This window comes from Nicotiana tomentosiformis, chromosome 6, assembly GCF_000390325.3.
Source record: "Nicotiana tomentosiformis chromosome 6, ASM39032v3, whole genome shotgun sequence".
Taxonomy (NCBI): domain Eukaryota; kingdom Viridiplantae; phylum Streptophyta; class Magnoliopsida; order Solanales; family Solanaceae; genus Nicotiana; species Nicotiana tomentosiformis.
In genome coordinates, this window is record NC_090817.1 from 7,857,209 (window position 1) to 7,879,888 (window position 22,680).

The window sequence follows — 22,680 nt, forward strand, 5'->3', positions numbered from 1 at the left end:
TAGTGATCAGAATTACTTAGTACTTGTACCGGTTGTAACTGATAAGAGTTAATAAATACCGCCTAATTTGAGCCGGATAAGATCATTATTATTATACATAGATTGTATATTGATTATACAAAGTTATACATAAATTATACATGTATTATACTATTTCTAATTCAAGAGATCTTTAAAAAAAAAATTAAAAAAAAATCAAGAGATCTTTAAAAAATAAATAAAAAACCTCCCTTGCTATATATGGCAGTTTGGATCAGTTGTGTCAGTTGTGGCTAAGATAAAGCGATTAGATTCCTAACGATCATTTGACGTGACACTAAAACTTGAGGCTCAAAATGCTCCCTTCACCCGAACTCTCAACTCCACCTCAATTCCCACAGAACAGAAAGAAAACACACATTAACCCAACTAAAGAATGACACAGCTTTTTCAAGTTCCATCTTCTTCTACTCTCACTTTTCATCAATTTACATCACAACCCAAAGCAGGTATTGTGCAGTAATTTGTAATATTCATCCAGTTGTGTTTGGGTCCTGAATTTGGTTTTGCTGAACTTTTGTGCTTTGCTCTTTACAGGATTATATGTAGCTGAGAAGTCTGGTTCTTGCCTTTTGTCTCAAAGACATGTTAGGAACTTGAACGTTTCGTATACTTATTCAAATTTGAGCTCATTTACAGCTAAGGTTGCTTCAAATGGAGGTAATTTTGATCCCTTCTTCAACTGAAAGCCTGGAACCTTCGTCTTATAAAATGCCCAATTTGTAGAATTTGTCAAAGTGTTGCACTAGAATTTGTGTAGTTTTGTCTTTTTGTTCTTCTAGTTGTGCTGTATGCTTGTTTTCTGCTACTTAGTTTTTGTCAAAGTGTCAAAGTGTTTTTTTTTTTTGTTGAGGGGAGCCTTGTAAAGTTGATGCCATGTGACCAGGAGGTCACGGGTTCAAGCCGTGGAAACAACCTCTTGCAAAAATGCAGGGTAAGGCTGCGTACAATACACCCTTGTGGTCTGGCCCTTCCCAGACCCCGCACATAGTGAGAGCTTAGTGCACCGGGCTGCCCTAGTTTTTGTTAAGTCTCTTTGGGGCACTGTCTGAATTGAATGTCTCCACATGTTTGCTTCACTAAGTCTAATTTGTTCTTTTTGTGTACATAAAATACTCGTCCATAGATTATAAGAAAGAATTGAATTTTTGAAACTTGTAGTTTTAAACATGCCAAAACATTTGTGTGACTATAAGTAGGGGAGGACGCACAAGCCAAGCTACGGGTTCGGCCGAACCCAGTAGCTTTTCTTAAACAATGTATTTGATGTTTAAAATTCATTAAATATGTACAAATATAAAATTTAGATCCAAGTCACTAACACTTGAAATCGTCGTTCTAAAATTTAGAACCCATAAGATTGAAATCCTGGCTCCGCCTCTGACTATAAGACTTTTGAAGCTTTAAACATGCCATAATATTTGTGTAGCTTCTCATTTAATGGTAAAATGGAAAGTTTTAAGTTAAATTGTTTCTAAATTTAGAAAGAGGTCATTCTTTTTAGAAATGACTAAAAAGGATAGGGTCACTAAAACAGGAAGCAAGGGAATATTTAATCCAGGACTTCTCATAATGCCTGACTGGTTCTTGGTTTCTGATGCTATGCAAATTCTATTGGGCTTAAACTCTTATTCTTTTAACTTCCTCCCTTCCAACATATGGTAATATTTTTTTCGTCCTACACTGCCGCTGTTCGAGATCATTACTCTTATACTAGCATATTCAGTAACTTGCAGCTTGTGCTTCTACAGTGTCAGGTCAAACAGCTGAGTCTGAAGTACTTAAAGCCCTATCCCAGATTATCGATCCTGATTTTGGGACTGACATCGTCTCCTGTGGATTTGTGAAGGACCTCTTGGTTGATGAGGGTTTAGGAGAGGTCTTGTACAAACTATTTTCTCACATTCATAACATATATGTGTGAATTATTTTCCTTATTCAATCTGTTGGAATTTCAGGTGTCATTCCGGTTAGAGCTTACAACACCAGCATGTCCGATCAAGGACATGGTAAATGAAACACAACTACCACTATTTCATCAAGAATTGATGTGTATCAAGTGGTACATAATTTATATTTTTTACTTTTCCTTTTCACCGCAAATTAGCTTATCAGTATATACTAGGATACACAAGATCAAGAGCAAACACGTTCTTGTTATTTCACTAATAATTTATTTTTCAGTCATCATGTGAGCAGTGGTGGAGCCACGATTTTCACTAAAGAGGTCAAAATATAAAGAAGTAAACCCACGAAGAAGCCAAGGGGTGTCAATATGAAATATATGTACACTAAAAGAAACTTTTACCTAGCTATGCAGCGTATTTTTTCCGACAAAGGGGTGTCAGTTGATGCCCCTCGAATATATGTGGCTTCGCCACTGCCTGTGAGTGCGGATTTGTGATTCATATAACTATGATTAGACTAGAAATCTGATATTCAATTTTCCAACAGTTTGAGCAGAAGGCGAACGAGGTGGTTGCTGCACTTCCTTGGGTTAAAAAGGTCAATGTGACAATGTCAGCCCAACCAGCAAAACCTATGTATGCCGGACAGCTTCCCGCCGGGCTACAAACAATCTCCAATATAATTGCTGTTTCCAGTTGCAAGGTGAAGAATTCCACAGTCTTTCTGCTTCCGTGCTTTTTAACCCGTTAAAACATTTCTTGTAGTAAGTATCAAAGATCAATTCCCATCCCCCGAGAGAAAATAAAAAATAAAGATTGAGAGGAGAAGGACTATAGCCTTCATCTAAAAGCAACATTGTAAGATTTGTTGTTATGCAGCATTTAGTTTGTTATTCGGTGCTTTATCGCTTGAGCATGTCTCAATATTATTGCTTTTCATATTTTGTGTTTCTCCAAACCCTCAATCATTTTGCTTTGATCAGCTTAGCATATGCAATTAATCTTATGTGTCCTCTTTCCTTTATTGATGTTAACCTCTATAAACCACAGGGAGGGGTAGGTAAATCAACTGTAGCGGTCAACCTCGCTTACACTTTGGCTGATATGGGAGCTAGAGTTGGTATATTTGATGCAGACGTATATGGTCCTAGTTTGCCAACAATGGTGTCCCCAGAAAACCGGATACTTGAAATGGTAATTTTCATTTTGTGGACTGAACGAAGTTTTCTCTACTGCATATAACCGCTGAAAGATTTTTTTGTAGAATGCAGAGAAAAGAACCATTATTCCAACTGAATACATGGGTGTTAAGTTGGTATCTTTTGGATTTGCTGGGCAAGGGCGTGCAATTATGCGAGGTCCTATGGTGTCTGGGGTCATCAACCAACTTTTGACTACTACAGAATGGTATGACATGCTTTGCATCTGAAGAGAAGTCAAGAACCATCAACCAATTAACTTAAGACATTTCTTTGAAATTTCTATACCGGAGAAATGCTTCGAAATCTATTGAAATTTCGTATTCCGGAGAAACGTTAAAAAGATTTTTTTGTTACACTTTTCACTCTACATATCATGTTTCAACCTGTAATGCAATCTTTTTTAGATTGTAACCTGGAATTTTAAGCAGCTTATTGACTATTACTATATACTATATTAGCCTTTATCAAGATTAAGCCATCAGCTTCCAAATAGGATGGCTACTATTTTGAAAAAGCCAACTAGTACCTACTGCATTAATGTGTTGTTGTAAGATTAAAGCTTTATCCCGTGGAATTAGTCGAGGTGCGCTCAAGCTGGCCCGAAAAAAAGGATTAAAGCTTATTTAAGTAGATTTGCATGTAGTCTTAGAAGTTTGTTTTGGAGGATTACTGCATATGGTTCTTTTGAGAAAGATGGCTATGCTTTAAATCTGGTGATCTTTAATTACTTTATTGTCCTAAATGTGAGCAAATATGCAGGGGAGAATTGGACTACCTTGTTATTGACATGCCCCCTGGAACTGGTGACATTCAACTTACTTTATGTCAGGTTTGCTTATTGACCGTACAACTAATGTGTGCATGTTTGTGAGAGTTCGTGGTAGCATTTCATCTTATATATCCTTCTTTGGCTGTTTCAACTGTTAGGTTGTTCCTTTGACTGCTGCAGTTATTGTTACTACACCTCAAAAGCTAGCATTTATAGATGTAGCAAAGGGTGTCCGCATGTTCTCAAAGCTTAAGGTACAGGTTCCTTGTGTTGCCGTGTTATCTGCAATGTTTTTTTCTCTCTCACTGTGATTAGAATGTAAATTCTCTTTATCGAGCTGAAAAGATGAGTTGCTGTTTTTTATTGTACATTTCACACTTGAATGTACAGGTTCCTTGCGTTGCCGTAGTTGAGAACATGTGCCACTTCGATGCTGATGGAAAACGTTACTACCCCTTCGGCAGGGGTTCAGGGTCTCAGGTTTGCCGTTGCTCTTAGGTCCTATTGATGTTTTTTTCTCCTTTCTCAAAGTTTAGCAATTTTCGCTTTCCTTTGTTTGAGTAATTCAGATTTTTTGGAATGTTAGGACATTGCCCTCAATTCACACAGATACTCGAGCGGATGGATTTGGTCTAGATATATTATTCTCAATGCATACTAACCAACCTAACCGTGGAGATTCAAACACCAAATCTGAAATTTTAATACAATCCTCTAATCCAAGTCTGCTTGCAGAATCTTCAGTGTCGTGAGATCAATTTTGTTTGGGATCGTTATTGAGACATGATCATTAAAACATGCAATTCATCGTTGAAGAGTATGTTTATATAAATTTCATCTGTATCTCTGCAGGTTGTCCAGCAGTTCGGAATCCCCCATCTATTTGATCTCCCTATCCAACCAACTGTAAGTTGCAACATTTAAAACTCTAAACTGGTTCAAATATTTGAAAATTCACATTTACATCACTTAGGTCCGCACTAAATATTGTAAACATTTGAACTACTGAAGACTTCCATTTAGATTTCTCTGTCAATGAGTCAGAATTCCTGCATTATCCTTTCCCTTAAAATAGTGAATGTCATCTTTCATAGATTCACTTCATCGGTCTGGTTTTAAATACAACTAAGATTCTCTCTTCTGAATTACGACCTATTCTTCTTCAAATCATTCTTTCACCTGACTAGTGGAGATAACCAATTCAAACGAGTTTGACTATGAATTGATACTGCTCGGGACTGAACTTTAATAAGTACGTGTATAGTTGTAAATTGTCACTTCGGAATTTCTGAAAAATACGCCAACTTTGTGTTAAATTGTAAAGCTATCTGCTTCTGGAGATAGTGGAATGCCTGAAGTGGTAGCTGATCCTCAAGGTGAAGTTTCCAGAACGTTCCAAGAGTTAGGCGTGTGCGTAGTACAACAGTGTGCCAAGATTCGTCAACAAGGTACGTTTTATTTATTTGTTTATTTCTCTTTTCAATTACTTATTCAAGCCAAATTCATTGGAAAGAAAAAAAAAAAGATTTCAGTTCTATTCAAGAATTCCTGCTAATTATTCATGCGATACAAGCTTCATTCTAGTGGGAATATATTTGCGAATATTTTTAAAATCTATTGTCAGTACTTTGCTTGAACTAGATATAATGGTTACTGATTGTCTCTTTTTTGTTTTGTTGGTTGTTTATTTTGTTACAGTATCAACTGCAGTGAGTTATGATAGATCTATCAAGGCGATCAAGGTCAAAGTACCTGATTCCGATGAAGAGTTTTATTTGCACCCTGCAACTGTAAGAAGAAATGATCGATCTGCGCAAAGTGTGGTATGCATTCAAGTCTTTTAAGTTACTTTTCCAGCTTTCCAGATGCGTTGCACTGCACGATTAATGACATGCTAAGACATTTATATCAATATCATTGCTGTCCGCCATGCTTTTTCTTGGACTAATACTCTTCTTGTTCTACTGATTTAATACAAAATATTTCATGTCGTTAACATTTTGACTTTTTTTTCTCTTCAATGTCTTTGGTTCAGGATGAGTGGACGGGTGAACAGAAACTGCAATATTCTGATATCCTAGACGACATTGAACCTGAAGAGATTCGGCCATTAGGAAACTACGCTGTGGAAATAACATGGCCAGATGGATTTAACCAGGTCTTTTGACACACTTATTTTCACCACTTGATCATTCGTCGCTCTCATCTAAGTTGCTTCTTCTATCTATAGGAAACCTAACAAGTATGACTGTATTTAAAAACTTCTACAATGAAAACATGCTGTAAAAAGCATGACCAATTAACTATTTGGACTTATTTGGTTTATGTCTATCGGAAACAACCTTTCTACCTTCACAAGATAGGGGTAAGGTCTACGTACACACTACCCTCCCCAGACCCCACAATTGAGACCGCACTGGGTATGTTATTGTTGTTGACTGATTTGGTTTATACAAGTCAAATAAAGTGGAGGTCAGTATTTTACGACTGTTGTAAAGTGGTGCCGAAATTAAAGATCAGGCTAATCTATGTTGTTCAGCTAAATTAAACTTTCCGGTTAATTAGTAAGCTGGAGCCAAGTTTTCCTTAGATCTTTGTGATGCAAACTTTTTCAGGACTATCCTCCATTATGAAACACAACAAAGAAAGTCGCCAATTCTTATTTATGAAATACACGCTTCAGTTGGCCTATATATAGCAGATTGAAGTAGGTTTTTTGGTTTTATTTTTGTGTTGCAGATAGCTCCTTATGACCAGCTGCAAATGATGGAGCGCTTGGTTGAAGTTCCTCAACTTACTCCTGCATAGGTAATGACAAAGTCGCATCTAAGATTTAAATTTAATGGGTTTAACCTTTAAATTTCTTTGAACTGAACTCATTGTACTTCTGAAATTACGGGTTCAGAACTAGTATATGGTAAAACACTTCAAGAGTTTTTCAAATATATATCTATGTTTGGCATCGAATATACTAGTTCAGTTGAACCCTGTGTTCGAGGTCTATCGGAAACAACCTCTCTGCCCTCCAGGGTAGGGGTAAGGCCGCATACATCTTACCCTCTCTAGACCCCACTTGTGGAAATCCACTGAGTTTGTTGTAGTTAAACCCTGTGTTGAAAAACTCCATCCACCTGAGGGCCTGGCTTATATGCATTATCAATTTTTTTCTTTTTTACTTAGTTAGCCTAATTAGTGGCATAAATCTTCACGTGACTAAAGAGGAGTCTTGGAGCAACGGTAAAGTTGTCTCCGTGTGACCTATAGATCAGGGAATCGAGTCGTGAAAGCAGCCATTAATGGTGCATTAAGGTAGGCTGTCTACATCACACCCTTAGGGGTGCGACCTCTTCCCCGGATCCTGCGTGAACGTGGGATGTCATGTGCACCGGGCTGCCCTTTTAAATTGTTTACATGACTCAAACTTTCATGTTTTATTTCTAGGGATGAATTAGAAGTCCAAAATCAGATATAAATACAGTGGGAAGATTTTTGCTTTGCTCCTCTACCTGGCCAAAGTCACAAGAAAGTTGCTAGCTGGAGCTACAAGGATCTCAGTGATGTTTCATTTTTGACTTTCTGTAGATAGTAATCTCCACTACCATTTGTTCAATATATTATTTTTATAGCAATCTTCACTAGTGTGAATCATTTTGTCACAACAATCTATCTGTCATCATTGTTGTACAGCATGCTCCAGTGCTTGTACCTTGATTGGTCAACAAAAGGAGATAAAGTGAATTGGGGATGTAATCAAACCTTAAAATTGTGAAGATACATACGTTGAGTTTATGTTCACAATGTAAAATTTTATACTATTCGGTTAAATTGACCTACGAAATGTAATTTTACCTATCAAGTCTCTTATAGTAACCAGAAAAATAAAGTAATATCTTGTTATAATTGGTTAAATTACATTAAACACTTTACATCGTAATTGTACATAACCAGAATTTCTGGTTAAATTACATTAACCAGAAAAATAAAGTAATATCTTGAATTGTTATACATTTGTCACCTCCTGCGCCATCATCTTAGAAGCTCGAAAAAAGAAAACAAACAAAACAAATGAAAGAAGTCAAGAAAAACATGAATTTAACCACAAAATGCATTTTTAAAAGGAGAGAATTAGTCAAAATGTTGGGCTAGTGTTTGACTCTCTAGAATTATTATTATTATGTTCATAATAAGGGTTCGTCTAGAAGCATTAGATAGGATGGTGAGAAGTTTTACTAAAGCTTAATGGCCTAAGATTGGTAACAACTCACTAAAAATCCGGGTGAAAATAGAGGCGGAACCAGATTTTAAGTTCTGGACTTGCCGCCGATGGATTTGCAGTTAAATATTTATATATATTCAATAGATTATCCTTATATATATATATATATACATAGTTTAAGCAAAATCTATTGGGTTCGTTCGAACCCATATATAATTCTCTTGCTCCGCCTCTAGGTAAAAACGTGACATTTATGGATTCTATATTTTATTGGCAAAGAGGAAAAGTTAAGAGCATGCAATACAATGAATAATGTAATAAAGACAAAAAATAAATGTATCTAGTCATCACTTTCACCAAACCATTGAATCGCCCGTCGACATAGACAAGTAGAATTAAAACTAAAAGACTGTGACTTATTTTCTTTTGTGCATATTTTTAATTGGAAAGTGATTGTGATTTAAGCATTCATTTTTAGACATACTATATAATAGTTGTAGAAGTGTGCGGTATAGTCCCTAACTTGATGATATCCACAAAATACGAGAGAGATATTAGGTATATAAGTAGATAAATCTTAGACTTTAGTGACGCGTTTTAAAACCGTGCAAGTTTAGGTCTAAAGTGGACAAATCACTAGTAAGTTGGGCTGTTACATATTGTATCAGAATCACTCTGCGTGCAACTTTGAACGATGATGGGACAAATCTCAACGAGGAAACTGAGTCCCTAAGAAGGGTGTATGTGACACCCTAGACTAAGTTGACAGCTAACACAAATCAATGAAAATTTATATAGTTGATGTCGACTTATTTAGAATTGAGACTAATTATTGTACCGATAGCAATCGAGAACCTCAGCTTTACATGATCTTGAATTCTTGATAAAAAAAATAAATAAGTAAAGAACTTTTTTTAATTAAAGAAATACGTAGTACATACGTCGGATATTCCAATAATTTCCCATGTCAAATGAGGATAAGATTTGGGCAGGCCAGATTTGATGCTTGTTTGACGTTGGCTGTATTGGCCCTGCAAACAATTATTCAGCTAAGATAAAGCCTCTTACACTCTATGAGAGGCCACAAAATTTGGCTTACCTAATGTACTTTACTCTTTTTAATTATTTTGATAACAACATATTCAACGTTGTTGATGAAACATTCCATCAAGTTCAACCGGAGAATAATTAATAAATTAATAATTAATAATCAATAATAAAAACACACCCGGGTGTATAAAGTATTCGCGTTCAAGCATGGTCCGGTGAAGGGATGCACCCCATGAAGTAATGATGTAGACAGTCTACTCTAATGCAAGCATTAGTGGTTGATTCTACGACTTGGGATAATAATAACAATAATAATAATTACGTAACAGTTAAAGAAATTCTTTTAGAATATCACTTATTAGAGGGGTCTTCAAAGTCATGCATTATCTATAATTTAAAAAGTGATAGTTATCAATAATAGGGATAAGAATTAAAATATTCAAAACCTTTTTCTTTTAAGTCTTAGAACTATGGTTGTTACTGTGGTGTACATAGGTCGAGTTAGTTTGGATTTTTTAATTATCAAATCAAATCAGTTGTAATCAGATTATTAAATCTAAAGACCAAACCAAACCAATAAAAGTCAGATTTTTTAGTCTCGATTTTTCTTGAGTTTTTCGGATTTTCGGGTTTTTCGGGATTTTTTTCCATAAAGTCTTCATAACACAAAACATAGAATTTTTGCTCCAAATATTTCTTTAATCCTAGTAAGACAGAACTATATAAGGTATTTTTCAATAAAATAACATAAATATGAGATGAGTTATGGCATTGTACTAAAATATTCAACAATAAAGATAATAAAATCGCACAAAATAAATATTATTAATAAGCCAAAATAAAAACAAACATAATTTAAAATTACTAATAAGTTGCTAAAATAAGTACGACTAATAAGTACTATTATTTACATGACTAAACACTATAAAAGAAAAATAAGTTATGCATTTTATCTAAATAATGGATAAGCTAAAAAATAGATATCCAACACTATTTTCATTCGTAGTGCAATTGAATTGAATGTCTTTTATTAGCCTTAGTATTGATTTGATTTTGGTTTAGGATTTATTTGAGTTACTAACATTTATGGACTATAATACTGATTGGAGCATCCAAAAATTATAAGTTCAAGCTTGAAATAATACGTTAAAAGATAAAACTATGAAAAAATTTAAGAAATATTTATAAACTACACTACAATAAATATTTTTATGTATTAAATATATTTAAAACTTCTATACATATAATATCGAGTTGGTTTGGTTTCGGTTTGACTTTTTTAGTTAAAATCAAACCAAACCAAATATGGTCGAGTTTTTTTTTCAACACCAAACCAAATCATAGTCGAGTTTTTTTCTCGGTTTGACTCGGATTAGTGCGGTTTGTCGGTTTCATTTGTACACTCCTAATTGTTACTAGTCTAAATATAATAAAAGCCTCACAGAGGTTTAAACTTTTTGGCTAATACGAATGTTGCTTGCTTTGTGCGAGATTGCTTAGTTAATAACCAGTTAATCCTTTGTATATTTCTTTTTTGAAAAGGATATTTCTTAGAGCTAATAAAGTTAGAAAGATAATTCTAATATAACAAATGGACATAGTGGTAATTGGCAACTTTTGCTCACTTCAGTTAAAGAAAAGAATCAGCATAGTAATAAAGTGATAATTACCCATTCATCTTTAATCAATAGTCTCGGCTTCGAACCTTGAGTATGAAATCGTTTTTCTTAGGGACACTTTACCCCACTTTAATATAAGATTTCAGACACGATCCAGATTTAGTCGGACCATAATATGAGTGTCGAACACCGAAAAAAATATATACAAAATTCATATTTCCGAATGTCTTCATACGTGTGAGTCCCCTTTTAATTTCTCTCTTTATATATATATATATATACACACACTCTGCTGGCCGGTCAATGTCAGCTGTTTGAATTTTGAATTGCTTTCGGTCAATGTCATTTTTACGATCTGGGTTTACTTTTTAGGAATTGTGTATACCTCTTTGCCTGCTCATTGTTTGAGCGATTTTAAAGCAGTTGTAATCGAAGATAGGATATTTGGTTTTCTCAACTAAATGGGAACGATCTATATGTTTGATCGATCTCATTTCAGTAAATCACATGTTATTTCCTTTGCGCTAATGATTATCTTCGGGAAATATATGGATGTTTTCGTTTCACTTATATATACAACCTCTAAGGCTCTAACTATCGGATGGCGTCTATGATCAATTCCTGATTTATCACCAAAATAGAAGTGCTACTCGAATGTTATGCGATAGAAGCCTATGAAAGTGAAAGGTAAGTTCTACTTCTATAGAACATCTATAAGATCGGCTATGTTAATGTTGGGCTGTTAAAGTTCAACATATCCACAAGATGAGTACTGTTGCAGAAATGCGAATGCTAAGATAGATGTGCGGTTATACAAGATTAGATAAGATTAAAAATGACCATATTCGTCGGAAGGTTTAAGTAGCACACATTGAGGATAAAATGAGAGAAGGTCGCTTGAGATGATTTTGTCATGTCCTGTCCTAAGTTGCTTGTAATTGAGTCGTAGTAGTAGTAGTTATTGTTATTTTAAACCTTTTCTATAATCAAGAAATCCATCCGGAGCTAACTCTTAAGAGGTCTTTACTCTATTTTTCTACACTTAAATATCAGACTTAGTTTGCATGACGAAGAACTCAAACAAGTAATGACACTTTTTAAATTTTAAATTTTAAATTTTTTGTTTGACTTTTAATAACATTATGTTATAACTAAGCAAATATCTATAGTATATTTTAGACAAAATATTTTAGCTTTTTATTTTTTTCTTAAATACCGTATCTAAGTCGATCTAACAAATTACACAAAATTGAACAGAAGGAGTGTTATACAGGGAGTTGTATATAAAAATAAAGGAAAATGGCCAGAATTGTCCCTGAAGTATTAGAATTGGTACAAAAATGTTCTTCATCCACCTATTTGAATAACAATGCCCTTACCGTTATTTTTTTGGCTCAATATTACCCTTATTACTAACAGAAATTTCTTGGAAAAAAAGAAAATTTAATTAATATCCATGTTGTTGTTCTATTGGCATAACTTAAACTTCAACCAAAATATAATTAAACTCACTCGTAACCCCGTCCGAATATTGACCCGCTCCGATTTTAAAACATAATATTCTCTCTCTAGTAAAAAAATTGACAACTATTATTAGTACATTATATGAACCCAATATGTATGAAATTGCACAATACCAATTCCCCATAGCAGAAAAGCTTACATATTAATTAATAGAACGAATAGCGAAATAAATTAAAAATAGAAATACACATTACATAAACAGTAAAAAATCAAAAAAAATCCTCAAATTTTTACAAAGGAATGACAAAAAATAGTGAATAAAACCTTCAGAAATTTCAAATAAAAATATTATACAATAAAGAATACCCATTACATCAACAAAAAGAATCTAAACTTTTTGCATTAAAAAGAATATGACAATTCCTTCCATCTTCCATAAAAATTATGGCAAAGGGTCAAATATACCCCTCTACTTTCGAAAATGGTCTAAGAATACCCCTCGTTATACTATTGGATTATCTATACCTCTGCAGTCATACTTTGAGTTCAAATATACCTCTCATTTAAATGGAGGGACACATGTCATCGTCTTGTTGATCAATTCTAAATATCTCCTAATTAATTAAAAAGACTCATTACCCATACCCGAAAAATAATTTATTTTTTGTAAAAACTGGAAAAAATAAAATTATTTTTTACAAAAAACTGAAAAAAACGAAAAATATTTTTTTTTCTAGTTTTTACAAAAAATAATGCTTTAAAAAAACTGAATTTTTTTTTCTAAAACAATATTTTTGTAAAAACTGAAAAAAAAGTTGAAAATTAATTTTCTAAAGCAATTAAAAACTGAAAAATACTGAAATATTTTTAACTAAAAACTGAAAAAAAGAAAATATTTGTTTTTTCAGTTTTTACAAAAATATTGCTTTAGAAAATTATTTTTTAGTTTTTTGTTTTCAGTTTTTACAAAAATATTATTTTAGAAAATATATTTCAGCTTTTTTTAAAGCATTTTTTTTGTAAAAACTAGAAAAAAAAATATTTTCATTTTTTTTCAGTTTTTAGTAAAAACAAATTTAGTTTTTTCCAGTTTTTACAAAAAAATTGCTTTAGAAAATTTATTTTCAGCTTTTGTTTTTCAGTTTTTACAAAAATATTGTTTTATAAAATATTTTTCAGTTTTTTTAAATTATTTTTTATTTTTTCCAGTTTTTACAAAAAAAAAAAAAAATTCGGGTATGGGTAATGGGTCTTTTTAATTAATTAGGATATATTTAGAATTGACCAACAGGACGATGACACGTGTCCCTCTATTTAAATGAGGGGTATGTTTGAGCCTAAAGTATGACTGAAGGGGTATAGATAACCCAATAGTATAACGAGGGATATTCTTAGATTATTTTCGAAAGTAGAGGGGTATATTTGGTCATTTGCCGTAAAAATAAAAACTAGATTATTAAAAAAGAAAAAGAAAAGAAGAAACTTTTCCGTGGGTGGGAGTGGGACCATGAAAAAAGAAGAAGAAGAAAAAAAAACTCTCCGATGGGACCGAGGTGGCTGAAATCTTAGCTTATATAAATATAACTACCAAAATTAATTGTTCACTCTTCCTTCTTCAAACAAACTTCCATCTAAAGCCGCCAAACACAATGACCCTTTCATACTTCTTTCCATCGTCGGAGTCTCGTCGGAAAACCTGCCGGAAATCTACTTTCCGACAACGGTCGTTGACTATGGTAAAGCAACAGAAAACAAGATTCTACATCCTTAAACGTTGTATCATCATGCTTTTGTGTTGGCAAAGTCATTCTGTAGCTGATTGATTTGCAAATAATTCAATCATTTCTTGTGAATATTTGTGAAAAAAGAAACTTCAGAGATGTTGTTTTTTCGTCCCTTTCAAATGGGTAAAGCTTTGTTTCAGCTGGTGACCATGCTTTGTTTGAGACGAGGGTCTATTGAAAACAAGCTTTGTGCACACATATATATCATTTTCAGATATTATTTGTGAGATTATACCGGGTATATTCTTATTTTTTGTTTCGGCTGGTGATCAAGGCTTTGGAGATATCAAAGATAAAATTATGATAATGAATTTCAAGAATTCCAATGGCCAGAATTTGTCAAAGAATTCAGATTTATGGAATTTGGAAGAGTGAAGAAGAGGGAAAGATTGGAAAACATCTTTATTGATCACTTCTGCAAACCACAACGAGTAGAGGCTGATTTAGAATTTAAAGTTTAAGAATTTTTATAAATTTAGAGTTAAATATTTGTATATATTTAATAAATTGTTTAATATATATACAATATCGTCAATAGGTTATTATACAAATGATAAGTTTTTGTAGGGAGTGAAAAGGAAAAAGTTTTGAAAAAGAGGAGGATTTGTTTCCCCTTTATTATGTATTTTTTTTATCTGTTTGATTTTTCAATGTTTATAATGATTAGAGGTGAAAATATCCGGCACTAAGTGGTGTGTTCTACTTTTCTGCAGACCTAATTAGCATTACTTGAATAAACATATGTCATGATTGAATATTGGAAAATCTCAATCTAGCAATCTATTTTTGAATTAATTGGTTATTAAGGGCTTTTAGGTAGTCTTTTTTAGTTTCCAAAATTTAGCTAACAATTCTTCTCAAAGACCAAAAGAAAAGGTTAGGAAAATGAATGAAGAGAAATGTTAAAGGAAATGTAGTTCGGTTTTGTTCTTGTACATGTCCCATCCTCAGTAATGTTATCCTTCTTGTTATTTGAAGAATGAATGAAGCTTTTGCGTAACTTTTAAAGTTGATGCCATATGATTAGGAGGTCACGAGTTCGAGCCGTGAAAATAACCTCTTGCAAAAATACAGGATAATTAGGGCTGCGTATAATAGATCCTTATGGTTCGGTCCTTCCTCCGACCCTGCACATAGCGGGAGCATTATGCACTGAGCTGCTTTTTTTAAATCCTTAATAAAGTGATTAAATTCTTTTACACATAGCTAGAGGTCTCAAGTTGAGCTCTTCTATAGGGAGTTCTAAAACCTCTTGAGTCTTGAGTGAACTTTTACGGCATAAATATGAACTGGTCGGATGATATGAGCGCGGAAGCAAAAACTAAATAGAGCACAAATAAAATGATAAAAAGATAGAAAATAGCAAAGAACTAACTAGAAAAATAAGGAATACTAGCATTAAGGGATATTTATTTAGGAAGCTAAGTATTACAAGTATAGCCACCAAATACAATATAGTCTTCAATTGTTGGCCAAATTGCATATGTAACCGTTCCATTATGAAAGTAGCCTTCAATTAGAATTCAAAATGTTCGAAGATTATCTAGATTTATCATCGAATAAGTGAGTTCAGAATATATGGAATCTTGAAAAAACAAAAAGAAAAAAAAGAAAAGAAAAGAAACCTAGCTACTACAAGTAGCAAGAGTTATTGTAAGCATTGAGGAGTCCAAAAAGAATAGACAAGACATTCCAAGTAGAGATGAGAGGGAGGTAGAATAAGAACGAACTTTTCAATATTCCGTTGCTTATCTTTTTGGTTTAGATACAAGTGGACCACCTTCCATATGCAAAAACACTCTAACAACTTGAAATATGCATATGGATTCTCCAAGTTTTTACCCGTACATAGATAGTCCCTTCGTTTTTCGAAGAGTAGGTTTATCGAAATGACGGGAAGCGATAAATGGACCTCGGTTCCTTCCTTCGTACATTACAACCGAGATGACGGGTCAACGAAATGTCCCATCAGTCGCGTCGTTCTGACTTCGGACACGTGCCAGCCGCCGGTTGACTTTCCTCGAATGTGAAACATCACACATTGATTGTCCTTCCTCTATAAAAGCTCCGACCCCTTTTCCACTTCTCCACTTTCCGATTTTAGAGCTCTTTGATTTACCCTCGAAATCTTTACTTACCTTTAACTCCTTCAAAGCTTCATATATTTCTCCTTAGATCTTTATACCTTCATCCTCAATCTTCATACATTCTTGTTGAATCTTCAACCTACACCTTCATATCTTCATTTTATATTCAAATCTTCATATTTTTTCTTCAAACCTTCATATTTTCCAGAACCCGATGGCACAAACTTCCAAATACGTGCCTCATCAAATTCCCCATTCATCTTCTAACCCGGCCACAGACGCCGAGGTAGCCATTCCTGAGGTGGCCCAAGAGCCTCCCTTGAAGATCTTTGTCCTCGAGGGATGCTCTATCGAGAAGGATTTCAACGTCGAGAAGGCTTCCAATCAATAAGACCGAGGCGAGGGAGCACAGAGGTACATATACTCCGGTACTGCGGAGACGCTACCCATATTTCAGGTAGACTGTACTGGGAGGGCAATGAGGTGGTCGTCCGCGGGCCCAACGAATACATCACTACTCACGTGGAGGGGTACCTAAGTATTTACACTTACCCCTTCACGCTCGCCTTGGTGGACCCCATAGTCCTCGAATTCTGCAAAAGGTACCGGTCTACCTTGGACAAATTCACCCGTCATTTTGGAGGATCGTAATCCTCCGCCGACACTTTGTAAACAACACCGAAGCATCTCGATTCACCCTTGACCATCTGCTTCGTCTATATAGTCCCTGAATATTCCAAGGCGAGTTGATCAAGCTCGTTCGCCGAACAAGGCTCTGTTCTCGAGCATCGATGATGATCGAGACCGAGGTTGGCAGGGGAGGTTCGTTCGGATGAAAATCGAAGATCTCATCCCCTCTGAATTTCTGCCATTCCCGGAAAAGTGGAACGCATCTCGTAAGCCTTTTCCTTTTCGAGTATTTGGCATTTCCTTTTATTCTTTTCCTAATTGCCAGTGTTTGTCGTCATGCAGCGGTTGCCTAGATTCCTAATGTAGTCCCCCGCTTCAAGGAGTGGATCAAGGGGATCTGCAAATATATGTCCTACTTCGAGCGCATGACACAAACTCTTGAAGGGTAAGTGAGAGGTCCGTTCTCATGGTGAGGCTTCCCCCTGAATGATTACATTCACGCACTCGACTTATATATTGCTAAGTCTTCTTCATTCTCACAGGTTTGCCCAAGACCACCGAGCTCAGGCCATTCGATGAGGATCCGTCCTCACTCGTCGAACCCTCCGCTTCCAAGAAAGCTGACCACAAGGCCGATCCCCCTAGCTCAGGAACTAGAGGGAGAGACGGAGGTCGCGGCCTCCCAAAAAGCCGCTCATGTACCGAAGGAGGTAGTTGGTGTCATTGACATCATGGATACATCATCCTACACTGAGTCCATTCTCGGAGAGGCTCAAGCGGGCAAAGAGAAATCAAAAGAGACGGCACCGCGCCCAGATGATGCCCTCAACACGATCTTCGATGGCATGGACATGGACGCGTTGGAGGACTTTTTCGGGCTTGGTCACCCAGAGGTCCCAAAAAAGGATGTGCCATCGGGAGCGGGCGAGTCGAGCCCGAGCCCTAAACTAGTGAAGCAGTTCCCTGCCCCGAGTGTGGACCCCGACCGTAAGAGAATGGTCGTTCTCACTATCCCAGCAGACGCCCGGGAGTTGTCTGCTCCGGTGGGCATGGCCAGCTACCTTCGTTACCTGGTGATCGAGAAGGACCATGCAAAGATGAACAAAGTAGGAATGTTGATCCTCTTCAACGAGGTGCAACGAGCGTTGAACCTGGTGAGACGTTTATCCTTCGTACCCCTTGCGAATTGCGCTTAGTTTTAGACATGTTCTAATGACTTCGTTGTTTTTTCAGGCTTCACTATTTCATTATGAAAGCTTTCTTTGGTCCTGCTTGGAGATCAGCCAGCTCAAGTTTGAGCCTAAAGAGCAAGTCTAGAAGAAGGACATGTACATGGCTCTTAATGAACAACAAGATGAGGCCCTCAAAGACCTCCCGATTCTCCGAGCCGAGCTGGAAAAAGCCCAGAAGGAGGCCTCGAACTTGAAGTGGCAGCACGCCGATCTGGTTGAGAAGGTAAGGATCTTTGAGGCTAAAAATGAGAATCTACTCGTGGTGACTAACAACACAACTTTGTAGGTCCAAGAGAAGATAAACCTGATCTACCAGCTTCGGGCTGAGATGGATGAGGTCAAGGCCACGACCGAGGTGTGGAAGGGCAGGATGGACATGTTGGCTTCGAAAAAAGAGGTTACAAAACCGGAGCTGACATCGGTCAAGTACCAACTTCGAGTGGCAAAGGATAAGGCCGACAAGTGGTCTCGGCTAAAGGATGAACTCCGGGCACAGCTGAACTCAACCATCACAGAATGAGATGCCCTCGGCCAAGAATATAACGCGTGGAGGTCCAAGTTGGAGGCAACTTCTATTTATTCCTACGATGCCCGAGGAAATGCTGGCCTAGTATAAGGCTGATTAGAGATAGCTGAGGCCCTCTTAAAGATGAGGACTGAGCATGTAAAGCAGCTATCCCGGAGAAAAACCCTCGAGGAGATCCATGCCCGAGGTGTTGACTTATCGGCCGAGATTGAGGAAGCCAAGAGACTTGAGGCCGAGGCAAAAGAACTCTATGAGCCTGGGGTCCCAAAGGCTCCGAAGGTTCCGAGGGTTCCGACGATTCTGGTGACGAGTCGAGCCCCGATGAAGACCATGCGTAAATGCCTTTATTCTTTTTTAGTTTTCCCTTGTATATTTTGTTTTTATTTTGAGACCGTTTTATCGTGCCTTTGTAATTATTTTTTGAAATATATATAAAAAAACCCTTTTTGACAATGCCGTATCTTTACTTTCCTGCATCTATTTGTAATTTTTTTATTTGCGCATCGTTTTAAATGCTTTAGCATAAAGTCAAATGTAATCTAGAGTATCCGTTCATTCGGAGGTTCGAATGTGTCCCGATTTTAGTGAAAACTCCGGGTTACTCGTGGCTTCGATATTTTGATAGGATCAAAAGCTTTTAAGATGCTTAAGTGTCTTAGACGATGCTTTTGCTGAGGGTAACGTTTTAATAGGTTTTGATTTTTTGTAAGGGAATTACTTTCTGAGTACGAACTTCGGACGACTCCGAGCCACTTTTAGGGCGGCCGTAGCAGGCCTAAAAAGCTTGGTGCCTCGGGGATTCTGTAGCTCGGGTTGTCTGAATTTTTATCGATCGATAGTCCCCGAGTAGGGGTAGCCCATGGGCTTTAGGATTCAGTATCGGAGAAGTGAACTGTGCAGTAATAAAGTATAATGGAAGTAGAGATTTTTTTCATTGTTTAATATGTAACGTACATGATCGGAGGCGCATAAGCCTTGTGCTGTGGTTATAGTGGATTATATGGGCATGGTTCACATGACCGTTTGACCCTTACAATGAATCCTAACCACCAAGTCTTGGCTTTTGACATATAAAATTTTCTTTTCCCTTGCTAAAGATCTTAATTTAGGGGTAATGACCCCCAGTATTCGAGGCCGAACTTGCGAGGGATCGGATACTATTGATTAGGTGTAATCTATCATCAATTCCGGTCTAAGGCCAGCCTTCAAAACTAAGGTATCACATTTTACTGTTGCCTCATTTAAAACCTTGCCGAAAAACCAACTTCGGAACAAAATCAGTTCAAGGGAAAAAGAGTATAACACGTGCTTTCTGACCTAATAGTCGCGTTCGCCCCTGGCCGAGTACCTGCATACGTTAGTCCGTAATGTAATAAAATTAAAAAGGAATTAAGTTCATACCTAACAGTAGTATCGCTTTAAGTGTGCCACATTTTATTTGTTTGGTAGTTGTACATCATTTCCCGATTTGAGTTTATATGAGCCTTTGCCGGTTATTCCGACAACTCGATACGGTCTTTCCTAATTCGGGCCTAGTTTCCATTTGTTTGGGTTCCTGGTGTGTAGTGTTACCTTTATCAGTACCAAGTCCCCGACTTGAAAATGCCAGAGGTTAGTTCTCTGGTTGTAGTACCTCCCTATTCGTTGCTTCTCTGCGGCCAACCGAACCAGGGCGACTTTCTTCCTTTCGTCCATTAATTCCAGGCTCGTGTCCATGGCCTCGCCGTTTGACTCTTCGGTAGCATACTAGAACACGAGGCTCAGTTCCCCTACCTCGACTGGTATTAAGGCTTCTTCTCTGTAGACCAGAGAGAAAAGGGTCGCTCCGGTACTCGACTTCGAAGTCGTACGGTATGCCCACAGGACTTCGGGTAAGATGTTTTCCATTTTCCTTTCGAATCTGTCAGCCTCTTTTACAGGTTTTAGAGTATGGTTTTATTCGTCGATTCTACTTGCCCATTCCCACTAGGGTGGTAAGGTGTTGATAATATCTTCTTGATCTTGTGGTCTTTGAAAAACTTACTTACCTTGTTGCAGACGAATTTCTTTCCGTTGTCGCAAACGATCTCGGTCGATATCCCAAATCGACAAATTATGTAATCCCATATGAAGTAGATGACTTCTTTTTCTCGGACCTTCTCGAATGCCTGAGCCTCGACCCATTTGGAAAAATAATTGATCATGAATAGTATGAATTGGACTTTACCGGGTGCCCATGACAAGGGTCCGACGATGTCCATTCCCCACTTCATAAACGGCCATGGTGACAGGACCGAGTGGAGCATCTCTCCTGGTTGATGAATCGTTGGGGCGTCTCTTTGGCACTCGTTGCATTTTCGCACGAAGTCTTTTGCATCCTTCTCCACTTCATTTCAGTAGTAGCCAGCTCTGATTAGCTTCCAAACTAAGGATTCTGCTCCCGAATGGTTCCCGTAAGTGCCCTTGTGAACTTATCTGATGGCATATTCAGTCTCCACCGACCCTAAGCATCTGGAAAGTGTGGTGAAGAAAATATCCTAAACAATGCCCCTCCGACTAAGCTAAATCTGGCAGCTTTGGTGCAAAGGGCTCTTGATTCCTTGGGATCCGAAGGCAATTTTCTTGTCTTCAAGTTGTCTATGTATTTGTTTCTCCAATCCCAAGTCCAACTCGTTGAGTTTACTTCGGCGTGACCTTCTTCTATCACCTAGTTCATTAATTATACCAATGCCCCAAGCTGAATTCATCGGAGTCGACAAATGACCATAAGTTAGCCAGTGCGTCAGCCTCACTGTTTTGATCTCGGGGCAGATACTGCAGAGTCCATTCCTTGAATTAGTGTAGGGTCACCTGCAATTTGTCCAGGTACCTTCGTATCCGTTCTTCTTTTACTTCGAATGTTCCGTTGACTTTATTTACGACGAGGAGGGAGTCGCATTTTGCTTCGATCACTTCATCCCCAAGGCTCTTAGCCAGTTCTAGACCTACAATCATGGCTTCATACTCGACTTCATTGTTAGTCAAATAGTTCTAATAAACTGTCTAATTATGCTTCCTACTAGTGGATTTAACACGATACAAAGTCCGGAGCCCTCCGCGTTGGAGGCACCATCCGTGAATAGGGTCCAGATTCCTAAATTATTCCCCGAGGTGAGCAGTAATTCTTTTTCGTCTTCGGGTATTAAGGTCGGCGTAAAGTCATCCATAAAGTTTGGCAAAATTTGAGATTTTATGGCAGTTCGAGGTCGGTACTCGATATCGTACCCTCTAATTTTCACGGCCCATTTGGCCAACCGGCCCAAGATCTCGGGCTTATGCATGATATTCCTTAGTGGGTAAGAGGTTATGACATATATGGGGTGGCATTAAAAGTACGGTTTTAGCTTCCTGGTAGCACTTAGCAAAGCGAGCACTAACTTTTCTAGGTAAGGATACCTCGATTTGGCATCACCTAGGGTTCTGCTAACATAGTAAATAGGAAATTTTGTACCTTCTTTCTCCCGGACTAAGACACCACTTACCACCAACTCAAAAATCGCCAAATCGAGGTACAATTGTTCGTCTGCCTTTGGAGTGTGCAGTAGATGAGGGATCGACAAGTACCGTTTGAATTCTTCCAAAGCTTGCTGGCATTTCAGAGTCCAGGAAAAATTCTTCTTCTTTTTAAATAGTGAGAAGAATCGATGGCTCTTGTCCGAGGACCTCGAGATGAACCAGCTCGATGAGGCTATACGTCTGGTTAGTCTATGAACCGCCTTGCTGTTTTCTACTACGGTGATGTCCTTTATGGCCTTTATTTTGTTGGGGTTGATCTCTATTCCCCGATTGGATACCATAAACCCAAGGAATTTACCCGAACCGGCCCTGAATGCACACTTCTCCGGGTTTAGCTTCATGTTGTATTTCCTTAATATGTAGAGGGTTTCCTACAAATGTTTCAAATGGTTCTTTGCTCATAGGGACTTGACCAACATATCGTCAATATAAACTTCCATTGATTTCCCTATTTATTCTTCGAACATCCGGTTTACAAGGCGTTGGTAGGTTGCACCAGTGTTTTTTAATCCAAACATCATCATGTTAAAGCAGTATATGCCGAATTTGGTTATGAAAGAAGTCTTTTCTTGATCATCCGGGTCCATCTGAATTTGGTTGTACCCGGAGTAGGTGTGGAGA

The 22,680-nt window shown here is 37.0% G+C and overlaps 1 protein-coding gene across 2 annotated transcripts; it reads left to right on the forward strand.

Moving 5' to 3' along the window:
* Positions 1-275: 275 nt before the first annotated feature.
* LOC104118184 (fe-S cluster assembly factor HCF101, chloroplastic) lies at positions 276-7,706 on the forward strand. 2 transcript variants are annotated; one of them, XM_009629374.4, is made up of 16 exons: positions 276-488; positions 577-699; positions 1,776-1,918; positions 1,998-2,048; positions 2,494-2,649; positions 2,997-3,140; positions 3,211-3,353; positions 3,908-3,977; positions 4,076-4,171; positions 4,308-4,397; positions 4,770-4,823; positions 5,242-5,365; positions 5,616-5,740; positions 5,953-6,075; positions 6,657-6,725; positions 7,359-7,706. In XM_009629374.4, exons 1-15 carry the CDS (start codon positions 416-418, stop codon positions 6,723-6,725), a joined length of 1,584 nt encoding a protein of 527 aa, XP_009627669.1. In that variant the 5' UTR covers positions 276-415; the 3' UTR covers positions 7,359-7,706. The 2 variants fall into 2 exon arrangements, with proteins under 2 accessions (XP_009627669.1, XP_009627670.1); XM_009629375.4 differs by having other exon boundaries at positions 1,791-1,918.
* The last annotated feature ends 14,974 nt before the right edge of the window (positions 7,707-22,680 follow it).